Source organism: Thalassophryne amazonica, chromosome 13 (assembly GCF_902500255.1).
Source record: "Thalassophryne amazonica chromosome 13, fThaAma1.1, whole genome shotgun sequence".
In the NCBI taxonomy this organism is placed as follows: domain Eukaryota; kingdom Metazoa; phylum Chordata; class Actinopteri; order Batrachoidiformes; family Batrachoididae; genus Thalassophryne; species Thalassophryne amazonica.
Genome location: NC_047115.1, coordinates 26632045 through 26647357, shown reverse-complemented (window position 1 = coordinate 26647357; position 15313 = coordinate 26632045). Strand labels below are relative to the sequence as shown.

General features: G+C 41.1%; 1 protein-coding gene across 1 annotated transcript in view; it reads right to left on the bottom strand.

Annotated features, from left to right (window-relative positions):
* The window catches only part of phyhiplb (phytanoyl-CoA 2-hydroxylase interacting protein-like b), a 38861-nt gene extending 23548 nt beyond the window's left edge, over positions 1–15313 (bottom strand). The window contains exon 1 of the mRNA XM_034184555.1: positions 14876–15313. Within this exon, the coding sequence (XP_034040446.1) occupies positions 14876–14981 (106 nt within the window). The 5' untranslated portion in view covers positions 14982–15313. The remainder of the gene's footprint in view (positions 1–14875) is intronic.

The window sequence follows — 15313 nt, the reverse complement described above, 5'->3', positions numbered from 1 at the left end:
AGCAGCCCTTTGATACAGATGAGTCTATCAGCTTCCCAGAACATATGTGGCATTAAATATTTGAAATGGTGCTGAGTGAATCTGTCCTCAGCAGAGATTGATCCGTTTACAAATGGCAAAAGAAGGAAAAAAAAAAAACCCTCAGCGACAATGCTGCAGGCGAGGCACATGAGCCACGCGAGCCTGCCTCCAGATGACTTTTAAAAAGCCTTTGCCATCCATTTGAGTTGTACAAACATGGATAATTTTACATTTTCATGTCGTTCCTGAATGTCACGAGTAGCCTAGGAGGTCAAGATGAATAGTCTGATTCAGCAGCCCACTCTGTCAGACCCCCACAACCAAATCTAAAGCACGTCAAAATCCTCAAACTGTGCTTGAATAAGAGCTTTGTGGAATTAGGATGAACCTAAACATTGCGTCACATTAAGAGACGCCCACTTGGCAGCACAACAATGTGTGTTCTGTGCACGCTCTGCGGTTGAAACACAAGAGGGAGTAAAACAGTGAACTGCAGGATTTGATGGTAATGCACGAGGCGGCTGCACTCTATAAAGAGAACACAATGGCAGAGGCAGTGGAGCGTGGACCCATCTCTGCTCATCGGCTGAGGGACAGGAAAACAAAACAAAACTCCCCAAAGAGTGAGCGTGGAAGCAAATCAACATCACAGCAGAGAATTTGTAGGATTTGATTCATAGGACAAAATGGTACAAAGCATCTTGTCAGCAAACCCCCTGCTTGTTTTTGTCCTAATCACTTCTAGCTGATTAGCAACAATAATCATCTTTGTCTAAAAGACCCCCCCCGCCGCTCCTCCCTAATTTGTTGTGTTAATCAGCTGACAGTATGACGGCTAATTTGTCATTTTATTTTCATTATATATTTTCTTGGCATTTGATAGGAATTATTGCAAATGTCTTTGCAAACAAAGTGCATTTTAGACTTTGCATTTATTATTTCGACTTTTGGAAAATGGCCCATAATGGACTTTGGACCGTTGGGGGGTGGGGGGTTCCTGCCTCATGTTGATTGCACATGTTCAGCCTTCTCTCAGTCCTGAGGTGGACACGTCTGCACGTTCCTGCTTTGATCAAAAGTGTCTTTTACTGTGGGTGATACTTGTTTTAAAGTTATTTCATGAATGTACCATCTCTTCTGAAAGGATTGGAAAGAGGAAGCCAGTCTAACTGTTTTTGCTATATTTGGTATTTGGATGGATTTCCTGGACTCGGCCAACAGAAATTTAACTGTATGTGGTGAAAGTGTTGAACTTGTAGACACGTTCACTCGTCTTGGCAGTGACATTCACGTCTCTGTCTTTGAGATCGGGAAACATCTGGAAAGAACTGATGGAGTCATGATGTTGCTGGACAGAAGTGTTTGGCGATGCCGACATCTTTGCAGGAGAATGAAGGTCCAAGTCTTTAGGGTCCTCAGGCTTACCATCTTACTGTATGGTTTGGATGCTAACCAGTGACCTAAGGTGAGGACTGGATGTCTTGGGTACTCGGTCTCTTTGGAGATGAGACCTAGTACCGCTGGAATGAATTTATATCAAATGAGGAGCTACTTAGGGAGACTAAGATGAGGAGTATCACTTGCATGGTGAGGGAGCGTCAGCTTTGACATTTTGGCCATGCAGCGTTCATTGTGCATGATGCACGCGCAGGTGCTGGAGTGTTGAGGATCCCAGCGGCTGGAGAACCAATGCTTCATGTGACTGTAGCAGATAGATGCTTACTATCAAGAGGTAGGGATCGATCAGTTGTCTGCCTGGGTGGTGGCTGTCCAGGACCCAGGGCTGGTCCATAGTGCTAAGGATGCGGCGAAGCCCGGCACCAGCGCATGTCCCCAGATTTGACTTGGCATTTGGACAGTGAGAACCTCTTTTCACCTGTGTACCCCACCACAATGGAGTCAAAACGAAACAAGTCGTCCAGCTACACTGTAAAATGTGAAAATCATTGTGTATGTCCATTTTTGACTACTGTATCAACATGGCGGCCACCAACAGGGGGCCCGCTCCCATGTAAATATGAAGCGCTCATTCTAAGTTTGTAAAAACACATCAATTCATTATTACAGGTAATTTTACACTAATTCACAGATAGTTATGAACACTGTGTTCCATTTATGCACATCTTTATATCCTGCACACTGTAGCTTTAGCAAACTCTGCACAGCCTGACACCTGGAGAGGCTTTTGAGATGCTGATTAGATTATCTGTGTACCCGTCTGGATCAGGTTTTCTCTGAGACACTTGTCGCTCAGCACAAATCCATCAATCAGTCATTTGTAACTATGACATGGAAAGATGATATACTGTGTTGGCTGAATCACAATTAAAGTAACCTCAACTTGTCTCCTAAAGTTCATTCATGCAATGACAGGCAATGAAGATGATACCTGGTTCATATTAAAATAGAGACAGCATATTTCTCTCCAATAGACAGATATTATTTCTTTTGAACAGACAGATTTTTCTACAAATAAAGAGAATATTTCTCTAAACCCTGGTCTACTTATGAAGCTGCAGCCCTCCATAAACTCCCCAAGGTGACACCCCCCCCAATAAATAAATAAAATTCCCATGTAATAAAACAAATTATATATATTCATTTTCCTGCTTGTTTGTGGGCAGTTAGGACCCATAAATGCAGGAAAAAGTGCTATTTGTGCGTGGTTAACATTTCATATAATATAGAAATGACTCATTCAGCTGCAATCAGCCACATTCCCATGAATCAACAAAAGATTGCTAAAATCAAAGTATCAAATCCAGTGGTATGTATGGAGTTGGGGAATCTTCTGCAGCAGATTTGTATTTCAACCTTGAAACTAACTAAACCTTGTCTTGTCCAATTTGGGATATATTTGAAGGAAGATGAATTAATTAATCTTTTCATATGGAATCCCATTGGAAATATGACTTGCAGTTTAATTTTCCAGTCTTTTTGCTGTTCTCCTTTCCCAATAGGACCAGCCTGAATTCCCATCCCCATCACAGAGGTGTGGACACGTATAGCATCATGTGTTTGGAAATGAATAACCAGGTGAGTAGTAAGTGTTTCATCTGTATATTGTATAAAAGTTGCTTTGAAAGAGTACAAAGCGAGACTGGGGGTGTCCAGGTTCTGAGGATTAAATGGAACAGAGATGCTACTGTGGATGTTTGTATTAAATGTGTGAAGAGTAAAGTGTGTTGTTTCCATAGGAAATTGGGGTGGGGGGTGGGGGTTGAGGGAGATGCTAAAGCAGAATACATATTTTTTCAGTTTTTACTGCATTTCTAAGATGAAATCATGGTGTAATTTTGTAAAACAGGATATTGAGATTGTAATTGGTGACAAGTCAAATGATCACTGTCTGGCCAACCGACTGAGAATTTATGGTTGGGTGATCTGGTTTGGGGTGGGGCCTAGGTCACAATCGGAAATATCCTTTGAATCTGTGTTGGGGTGAGTTCAAGGCTAATGTGAAAGTCTGGGTTAGTCCTATGAAATTTAGCCCGATTTGGTTAAGGGGATCAGGGAGTCAGGGTGGAGGTGGGCAAATGAAAACTTTTTGGCAGCAGGTAAGAGTTAAAGTTTGGAGTTGGGATTAGATGGTGATTATGATTAGGTTACGGGTTAGGATTGGGATAGGAGTTAAGGTTAACAAAGAAGTTAGGGTGGGGATTAGGGGTAGGATGTATACTATGTTCTCCACAAGGTTGGGATTGGAACAGGGTGTGTAGTCAGGGCTGGAATGAGTTTGACGTTTGTATTGGGATTCTTTATGGGGTTGTGTTTTGAACTGGGTAAGGGTTAGTATTAGGATTGGAGTTAGGGTTGTTGCTACAGTTGGGGAAGGTTTGGGGTAGAGGGTAGGATTTGGACGTGGGTATGTATTAAGGGGATGGAGGGTGGTGTAGGTATTGGAATTTGGTATGTGAGGGGGACTGGGATTGAGGATTAATGGTAGGGTTCAGATGTAGGTGTAGGTTAGTCTTGGCGTTGGGTTTGTAATGGAGTGAGCACTCATGGTTCTGATAGTGTCGGGATTGGGTCTGGGAACAGGATTAAGGTTATGGTTAGGACTGGGCTAATGATAGGGTTGGGGTGGGGGTGGATATTAGGGTTTGGGTCAAATGATTTGGGTAATTGTGATGCGAGTTCAGCTTTGCACATGGACTTGCATCAGAGTTTGAGGGAAACTGAATGGATCTCCTCTGAAACCACACTTTGGTATTCCAAGAAGTTGAATGGGGATGTGAACTGCTGTTAGGATCAGAACCAGAACTGGCCATTAGACGGGGCTGAAAGATGTGAATTACTGGTTGAGCTAATAGGGTTTTTAAAAAGAATAGATTGCACCATCTATTATGTTCCGTTATCACATTACAGGGTAACATAAGTCATAGAATCCAATAAACATTGACCTTGTGTGACCATTACGTTGGAGACCAAGCATTCAGCAAAGTCAAAACTATTCGGTTTATTCATCCTTTTAGCTAAAAATAACTTTAAATTCTGACACCTGTACAAACTGAAAATGACCTTCATCACCACTTTTGCTGTCACAGATAGTAGAAACTATCATTTTTGGAATATTTATGAACAGACAAATAGTGTGGTGCACTTTCAGTGTGATTGGAGCATTTTTAATTCAGGCCTCCTGTCTGGCTGTAGCTTCCACTTTAGGAAGGCTATCATAAATTTTTGAAGGCCGTGGTATACGGAGGCTGGATTCTCAGTACTGTTTGGGAGCCTTAAATGGTACCATTTAGGTCAAAATTGGCTAATCCCATCCTAACCCGAAATCCAACCCTGAACATTTCATTTCCTGGCATCAGAGTGTACTTAAACTCCACAGGAGTAAAGGAGCTGGTCGGCCAGACTTGGTCAGTCAACACAACACGATGAAGCAGAATAATGTCAAAGAAAATGAAAACATCCACCAAGATACTGATGTCAACACTGAAACCTGTGTTGGTGACCCTTTGTGTTTTGTTTCATTATTCACGCCTTCATCCGAGACAAACTTCTAGAGGAACATGCTGTCCCACCACAGACTTCAGGCTGAAAAGACAGACTGAAACCAAATATCACGGATGAAAAACACAGTTGGAGAAATGTCAACACTGACAATTCCCTTCAAAGACTGTAAGAGACCCCGTGACTGCGTCCAGACCCGTGATGATGATGAAGTAGCTCTTGCACTCTGTACTGTCTTCTAATGAAACTGTAAGCAGGTGCTTTGCACCGATACAGTGAAGCTCCTTAAATGAAGTCAGGATTTGCCAGTGTGACACTCTCGTGACTCTGCAGTCGAGCCAAAGTGATGTTATCACTGAAAACACGCCACCATGTTTACGATACAATAAAAAGCATGAGTCAGAATTTCCAGTTACTGCACACACACATACACAGCGCTGCTGCAGTGCTTTAAGTGCATGCATAACTGTTAATCCCATAATTTTTTTTTATTGATTCTATTAATCTAATGCACACTGAAGCATAAGCAGTAAATAAAGAAAACCAGGAATCCTCCATATCACAAGTTATCCGCCAAGCAGATGGCTGATATCGTCTTTACTCCCCTGCTAAATTACTCCCCTCTGCTTTAGGTCATACGAAAGCTGTTCAAATGTCAAGTTTTTGCTGACCTGTTCCTGAAACACAGCGACGGATCATTTCCATGGACTCAAAAGGTCAAAAAAGTTAAATTGTAATGAATAGAAAGCTGGAGTGTCTGAGGAATAAAAGTCCAGTTAAGCTCTTATTACTCTCCAGTGCTTACTGAGATCACAAAGAGGTCATAGGTCAAAACAGGTTATTTTATTTTATGATTACATTGGCCTCCAAACGTATTGGAACACTTGGTATTTCACACATTTAATTTGTTTATGCCATTTCAAATACAAAAAGTACCAAAAAAAAAAAAAAAAAAAAATCTAAAATGATCTTCCTTAAACTTAAATTGAAGGCAAATCTCTACAACTTGATATAAATTAATTAAAAATATAAAAGCCAAGATGATGGGTTGCATAAGTAATGTAACTCTTTGGTATAGTAGCTGTAAATAATATACAAAAAAAATAAAGAATGTTTATGAGTTCAATGGTACGAATCTTTCACCTCTTGAAATATTCTTTCCATTGAACGAATGAGAAAACAATTGAATTTAAGGAAGGCGTCAAAACAGGTTCTTTCTGATCATATTAAGGAAAATGATAAATTAAAATAAAATAGAATCCTGTGGTCAAGAATAAATTTAAGGCCAACATCTGCTCTCTTACCACAGTGGTTAATGAGACCTGAGCATTGGGCGAGTTTTACCAGCTCACGCGTCCCCTGTAAAACTCAATTTGCAACCATAAAATCCAGCATTAACGTACGCAAATCATCAGACACGAGGGGGTTGTTCCCATTCTAATCCAATTCCATTGTTTGCACGGTTTATTTTTCTGTAAGTAATTTGACCTGGATCTGTGTTTTCAGCAAAAGACTACTTCACCACTAACGTGTGGTCTGGACAGTATGTACAAAGTCCAACAAAAGAAGAAACCCCTACATCGAAACCTGCATAATAATATAGTTCGATAAAACTGTAGCAACGCGGTCAGGGCGCGGAGTAACACATCAAATGTGAAACGGTCAAATATTTCGCCAACGCTATATTTTATGGTCAGAAATCTCACACGATTAACCAATCAGATTTGTGGAAAAACTGTAATTGTTTTAGAATATGCATTATTACATTTCATAATAACGCCTTTACGGTGTCAAATCTCACCTGTAATCACGTTCTCGCTGGGAAGCCCGAGAGTTCATTGTCAGTGTAAACAAGCATTTGCAGCAACTTGTTTGCAACATTGCGTCGTTATGGAGGCGAGTTCAACCAAAACATGTATTTAGGTGTATAAGATAATTGTGTCTTTAATGTGAGTTTTATTTTAAAAAAAAAAGAAAAAAGCATGTTGTTGTTAGGTTTGTGTGTCAGGAATCGGTTCTTTTCAGGTATCCTTAAAAAATGATTTGATCCATCGACATCAATAGCCTTTTTGCTTAACGATTCACTTATTGGTCCTTCAGAGTGGCCGTTGCTTTTGGGGGTGTTTGTCAGAAAAATGATCATTTCTCTACATTGATTACAGACCCTGTAGCGTTTCTGCAGTGCGGCTTTGCTTTGAACCTTGAACCAATGAAGCAGTGCTTTGATCTTCGATCTGCTGCTTGTTAATTTTTCCCAGCTAAAACCCTAAAGAGCATATGTCTGTGGGTAATATTTACAGTTTTTTATGTTAAACCGACCTGTCATGGTCTTCTGAAACAGTTGACAGATGTATTTATAACTTAAAAACAGGAACGATGCTAACCTGTTACCATGTCTATGGCATTTTCAATGTTAAAGTTAGCATTAAGCTGAGCCATTGTCAAGCCTCCCTCCCTTGTGTGCAAAGGTTTCTGAGATACTCTAAAACTGTCAATACAAATCTCGCAAGAAAACAGACCGATTATAACATTGTGCAAACAGCAAGATGTGTAACGCCGGCAGCTGCAGATTTGGTGATTAAAACGGCCGCCGTTTTTCTCTTTTCTGCAAATATATGTACTTATGTCTCATATACATTTCTACACGCTTTACTTTTTCTTGTGCCCCCCTTTTAATATTATTACATTCAAGTGAATATTAGAGGAGTGGGGTACAACTAGTTATACCTAACAGCTAACATTAGCTTATCTAGCCGGCCTTAGCAACGTTCGTCGTAGCTTACAAAATAGTTGGTTCCTTTGTGTTTGATAACCCACATTAATTCATACTTTTCCCACATTTATATGTATTTGTTAATACCATTACTGTAGGTTTAACTACGCTATTATACTTAGCTTGCTGGGTACAGTTGGCTTATTCACGGCTAATTTAGCTCTTCTACTAACTAGCTTATTTTCGCCATTTACAATTCTATTTTACATGGTGTAGATTTTTAATGATTCATCAGTTTGTGTTCCTCTAAAGACATCAACATATAGTACTTACGTTCTTAGGTTTCCATTTGATAGCATAATGATTATACTTTTTATTTTCCTATAGTGTGCTAACAGAGTTACTTTAGATAGATACCAGTACACTCACACACTCATAGCTTCTGTTTCTATAGCTTAGCCTACTAACTATATTTCATTTTACTACTAGTCTACATACTAAATTACCTATACTACAATCTTCTCCTGTGATGTCTTATCCTTCTTATGTCTTATTATTTATTATATTATATATACCTTTTTCTTGAGTCGTTTGGGTGGGTAGGGAGAGTTCCAATGGGATAAAAAAGCTTTTTAACCTACCATCCCTGGTTCTCGAGACCAGGCACCTAAGTGGCTCTACTCTACTCTTTTCTACTCTCCTATTTTACTCTTCCTTTTCAGATATACCTTTGTATACTGGCATAGTTCCACCTTAGAAATGGAATATAATATATAATACATGGTCTATTAGATAATAAACCGACCCTTTTATTTTTTAACTATATGGATTTGAATGACGTGCGATTACACCAATCATGCTTGAACCCTCGTGCGCATGCGTGAGTTTTTTCACGCGTGTCGGTGACGTCATTTCCCTGTGGGCAGGCCTTGAGTGAGATGTGGTCCCGCCCTCATGGCTGAATTCCTTTGTTTCACACGCTGCTCGAGACGGCGCGCATTACTTTATCAACATTTTTTCTGGACCTGTGAGGAATATCCGAGTGGACACTATTCGAGAAATTACGCTGGTTTTCGGTGAAATGTTTAACGGCTGATGAGAGATTATGGGGTGTTTCTGTCGGTGTAAGGACTTCCCATGGAGCGGGACGTCGTGCAGCGCTTCCAGGCGCCATCGTCGGCCTGTTTCGACCTGAAAACATCCTAATTTAAGGCTTAATTCACCCAGGACGTCGTGAGAGAACAGAGAAGATTCAGAAGAGGCCGACTTACTGGGTCAATAGAGCCTGAAATGTGGAAGTTTTCAACTTGAAACGGTGAGACGCTGCCGCCTCGAAGCGCAGATCGCCGTCAGGCGCCGTCCTTAAAGCGACAGTTACAGACCAAAATCTCTCATCAGCCGTTAAAATTTTTACCGAAAACCAGCTGAATTTATCGAATGGTGTCCACTCAGTTGTGCCTTACAGTTTTGAAAAAATTTTGATCAAACAAAGCAGCAGTCTGAGCCATTCCTAAACAATGAAAAAACGACGAGAGGGTGGGCGACTCCTCACTCAAAGACTGCACACAGGCGAATGACGTAACCGACAGGCGTGAAAAAACTCTCGCATGCCCACGAGGGTTCAAGCATGTCTGATGTAATCACACGTGATTCAAATCCATATGGTTTTTGAAAAAAATAATAAGGTCGGATACTTTTCTAATAGACCTCGTATATACAATATATAATATATACCTTACTGAATTTTCATGGAATATTCAAGTCAGCCAAAGTAATGATTTTTGGGTCCTAACATCCCGTGCTCATCATCGGGTCAGCGTGAGGTCAAAGCCCCCCGGATCAAACTGAACCCACAATCTGCATATGAGCATGAAATAGACATGATGAAAATGTTGTGCATCAGGTAGCTTTATCCAAATACGCCGGCTGTGTTATGCAGCACTAAGCTCCGCTCTGAATCCTCTGGGATACAGAGAGCACAGGATGAAAGATGGAGCAGCGGACGCAAGGCCGGCTGAAGGTCAAGAGCTTGGGGACAGAATAAAATTCCCAACAGGGGAGCAAGCCCTGAACTTCCCAGTTGACTTAAATGCATCATAACCGGTGTTGTGCGCTTTTTGCACTTTTCATGGGTTCAGCTCATGCTGCCGCTGCAGAGGGACGGTGATGCAGACTTATGGTAATTTTACCACAAAGGCACAGAGCTATTGCTTTGTATTGCATTACACTTGCATAGGGGGAGTCTTACACAGTAGGAAAATATTGAGCTCAGGGTGCTTTGGGGCTGATTTGTGCTTATTCAAGCTGCGCACATATCAACGGGGGATTAAAAACTAAGATATAAACATCTTTATTTTGATGCATAAGAATTACAACATCCAGGAAACGGCAACATCTCCAACAAAATGATCCAGACCGGCTACACTGTATCAACTGTTGCCAAGTCCATGAGCCTGAAGCCACATTTCACCTTATCAGTAGCACTAAGGGGACTAAACACCACTTAGAACCCAGCCTGAGTGGAACATGACCGACACACAAATCCATGGTGGTCATCTCAGGGTGGCAGCTGCTGAAGAATTACACAGGGGTCAACATTTAAAACTGCTCAAATCATATTATTTGTCTGATCATAAGGATTCTAAACAAGTATAACTTGGATTATCTACGACTGAATATCACGGGGTAAAAACTACAAAAATGGTGACAAAGGCCAATTTTAGTTTTTACCAAAAGTTGCTCCACTTTTGGTAAAACGTGATGCAAATGATTGATTTCATTGATAGGGTTCTAAAAAAGGAACTGTCATGCTCAGTTATCGTGTTACGAGGTAACGTATGTCAGACTCCAGTGGACGTTGACTGTGGTTGACCATTACTTTGGAGACCAAGTATTCAACATGCTCAAAACTATTCCATTTATTAATTCCTTTAGCTCAACCAATAATTTCCATCACTTTTTTTATTTTTTTTTATTTTACCAAAGTTGGAACAACATTCATTTTTGACACCTGTATAAACTGAAATTGACCAATCACCATTTTTGTTGTTGTTACCCCATAACGTTCAGTCATAGAGAGTCCAAACTACACCTTTTTGGGAATCCCTATGACCAGATAAATAATGTAGCATACCTTTCAATATGATTGGAGGATTATTAAATGTTGACCCCTGTGTAATAATCTTCATTGCCCCCCACACACACTACCTGGCTACAGCTACCAACCTGGGATGACAAATATACTTTTCTCTGAATGCTCTTGGATTGTAAGTGCTGTTTAGTCCCATTAACAGTTCTCTGCAGTAGGTTTTTGTTCCAGTTCCACCTGGCTCAATGGTAGGAATTACTTATTAAGACACTCCCAGTGAGGGGAAACTCATTTGATCCACATCTATGGTGATGAAACTCTGCATTACACACAGTTGCAGTGCTCTGCTTGAGTCAGAGTTAAATTTCATTTTTGATCATCTTGAAAGGTACCTTATGCCAAAAAAGGCAACTGGCAGAAGACGATAGTCGGACTTATTGTTTCTGACGGCACAAGTCGGCTGTGTTCAGGGAGACAAACCTCCTACTTTTTAAGTTGCAGTGTCAGGTCTAAAATCTAACTCTGCAGACTCGAGCAGCACAGCAGATACTCTGTAAGCATCAACTCTAGCGGGCTTTTGAAAAATCACGCCTTTGTTCATCTCGCGGCACAGGCTAGACCGAAACAGCGGCCATGCTGGGAGCGAGACAAGCTGCCAACAGAGAAGCATCTTTCTCTCTTGTGAAGACAAACAATGGCCCGTTCATCTGGGTTTAATCGTCCGTGTTCCACCTTTTTCATATCAATGAGCAAAAGACAGACATAAAGACGAGGATGTAAACCACAGCGGGAGGACGACATTCATGGTTAGAGTTGCAATTACTAAAAAAAAAAAAAAAAAAAAAAAAAAAAGGATACAGACAAAAAGCCCTTAACGTCAGTTTGCACATGATCACACACGTGCCATAAGGTAGCCCTGCTGTTGTACTGGTTTAGCAACAACCATCTCGACAGGTTTGCTACATCTGAGATGTGACGCTGCCGCGACAGTTTCTGCAACAAAATTCCCTCTACATGATCTCTCTCAGTCCGTTTATCCTGCAAAACATAATTCCACGGCACTTCTCAGCTCCGCTTGGAGTTCTGCAGGGATTGAAATGTAAAAAGTAAGCTCTTTGTATGAGCGGTGCAGTGAATTTGAAGAAACGGCACCATGACTGCACACTGGCTGAACGGCACGGGAGCTTCACTTCCACTTGACAGTTCCTTGGCTACGTTATGAGCTTTTCATATATCATGGACGCACACTGATAAACGTGTCACAGGCTGGTGCAGTCAACCAGGGAGTGTGCACGCACTGTACTAGGTGGCATAGAAATGGCAGCCATCCATCACGGCAACTTAATTATGTCAGCAGCAGTAACTGCACAGAGACTTTGTGCGGCAACGTATTTCATTACCTGATCTAAAAGCCAAATTGTGGTTTGAGACATCCCTGGATGGGTTGTTGACTAATGTTTGTTTGTTTGTTATCCTCAAAAACAGCACAAATCTCACAAATCTGCATTTCAGTCTTTGTGGCTTTTGATAGAGAGGTGGCACATGAGCATAAGAAAGAACTCATTAAATTGTGGCATGGATCCAGGAAATGTTTTTAATTTCATTAGTTGTTGTCTGTCAGATTTGAACCTAAATTTTTACTTTCTTTTTTTTTGTTGGACTTTGTACATACTGTCCAGACAACATGTTTTATCCAGTCATCTCCTTTTCAACTTAAAATGCAACATTCTAACTTCGTGGTACCATAAAGTGGAGCTTTCTTTCCTAATAACACCATAAAATAAAATTAGGATCTTGCTTTATGGTATCGTAAAGAGAAAACAAAAATTTTGAAATGATGGTATAGGACAAAAGAAAAACTATTCTCTCTTGCCTTATGACATTAACAAAAATCTTGTTTGCCTTATGGAGTCATAAACACCAACTAGCCTCCTTCTTTATGACATCATATGTCATAAGAAAAATGTTTTGCGCTTATGATGCATGAATGAAAATAAGACAATTTGTTTTATGATATCAAAGAGAGGATTGTTGTCTGCTTTGTGATGCCATACAACTAGAACAACTGTAGCTCCCCTGTGAATGATGCTGTAAAAAATAAAAATTTGTTGCCTATGATATCATAAAGGAAAAAAAAAAAATCTTATGTTATAAAAGAAAATCCCACATTTTAATGTCATGAAGATAAACCTAATGTCTTCCTTTATTACATCATCAAGAACAAAAACTTATTGCCTTATCATGCTGTTGTCCTTTGATTGGAGGAGACGCTGCTCTTTTTTATTATCATTATAAAAGAATCTGTTTGCCTCCAGATACTTCTCTAATTTCCTCACTGTTCCTCACAAAACATTCTATACCCTCTTTTTTTCATCCATTAACTGATGCATTGAGGTTGAATGAAACAACTTGTATCTCTTTTATCCGTGACGCTCAAGCAATACTGTGCGCCGAGCTCCTTCCCGCTGATTCTGTATGCATTTCCATTTGCTAGGTCAGCAGAGAAATAAAAGCCTCAGATGCAATTAAATATTAATGGATTTGAAGATAAATTTAGAAAGCTATGCAGAACTGAAATGAATATGGCCTCTGAAAACATATGCATTGAGTGGATTACAAAACACTTCCAGGAAAGATGAAAATACGGCCATGCAGGTTGTGGGGTGTGGTGGGTTTAAAAAAAGAAAAACAAAGATAGAAAGAAAGAAAACTGCATGTACTGCAGAACTGCAACATCAGAAATCTGAATCTTCTTAAAGTATCATTTGCAGGGTTAATTAGATTATTACAGCATTCCTGCACTGGACTGAGTGACGTGTATATTTTTTGGAAGTTTGTCTATAAACCAGTTTTAGATCAAAATGTTGAACCCGAAGCCTGTATGGAAGTAAATCTGTGATGTTGGAAGATTGAGATGGATAGACTGCTTCTTCCTGCTTTTCTATTTTTTGAGGATGAATTTTTTTTTTTTTTTTTTTTTGGTTGAATTTTTGTGAGGATGTTTTTTTAGGCTGAATTTTTTTGAGGATTTTTTTTTTAGGTTGAATTTTTTTTTTTTAGGCTGAAATTTTTTAGGCTGAATATTTTGATGTTAAACAAATTCAACTTCAATAACTCTGATGGCACAGATTTACTTCCATAATCCTGTTCAGTGCATCTGCACGTTATGTACTTAGAGACATAAATGTGGGTCTGATGACACCTAAAATGCACACACGCAGAATATATATATATATATATATATATATATATTTTTTTTTTTTTTTGGTCAAGCAGAACATGCACTGAAAGTAGATTGTGTAACTCTGTTGCTCCATAAACAAGGTTTGTAAGTCTCAAGGACACAAAAAACAGGATTCTAAATGGAAAATGTCAGGTTTATTTTTTTCTGGTGGGGTTATGATGGAACTGCTGTTTCTTTTGGGCGGGGGGGCTAGAGCTCCCTAAAGCTCCACCCTAGGGCCGCCTATGTTAGGATCTGCATATGCACAGCAGTCTGCGCTCTGATCACATGCTGGAGATTTTATTGATTGATTGATTGTGGACGCACACGTGTGAATGAGTGTTGATTAAAGGAGGGCGGTGCTGAGCTGATGTGAAATCAGTGACAGCGCACGTGCGCCTTCAGCCATGTTCGAGCCTGTTTATTCTGCGCTGATCATGACTTGCTTTCCCCCCCCCCTTCTCACACACACGCACGCTGACGCACGCACCTCTTCACCTGAACCTCCGCAACAAACAACAAGGAAAATTCAGGCTGTTAAAATAAATAAACAGGAAACTTTGCGATTTGGAAGAGGAGAAGTAGAAATATTCAGACAAGCACGCGCGCCACTGAAATGAAGGGCAGCGCGGCGGATTATCCACAGTGGGTTTGAGCCGAAATAAAATGATGAACCAAAGTCCACCCGCAGGCTCCTATCCGGATGTGTGGAGCTGAAACGCGCTGCGATCAGACTCATAATGTCGCGGCAGCTGTGCCCTTCTTATGAATGAAGACACTGTGCTGTGTCACGCACGCACCACCCTGCACAACAAAACACGCGGAGTGACTGAACGGTGTGCAGGCGTGGCGCACATTGCGCCTCCTTTACCTTCTCGCTCGCACAGCTGCAGGGCGTCCAGGCTCAGGTCCTTGATCATACCCTCACAGGGGCTGAGCGGACTGGGGATGTTGTGCGCCAAACCCGGTACCTCCATTTCTGCACAAGCGCGGGTGTGGATCTCGCTCAAAGCCGTCCGTGGGTTCAGCGCCACGCAGGATCCAGTCCACAGTCGTCAAGGAAGGAGCAAAATTGGGGTGGAGGGGGACAGAAGGGAACCGGTTTCCAGCTCTCCTGTCTTCTCCTGAGTGGTGCGTCCGGTGGCGCGTCAGAGGAATCGTCACGCGCGGGCACAGCGCCGCACGAGCCGCCAGCTGCACGTTTCAACGTGAGGCAGCCTCAGCTCCAAAACCGCACCGGTGTGCGCGTTTTATTTCATCACAGCCAACAAGTGCGCCTGTGTGCGGGACAGCTGATGCGCCGGAGGAT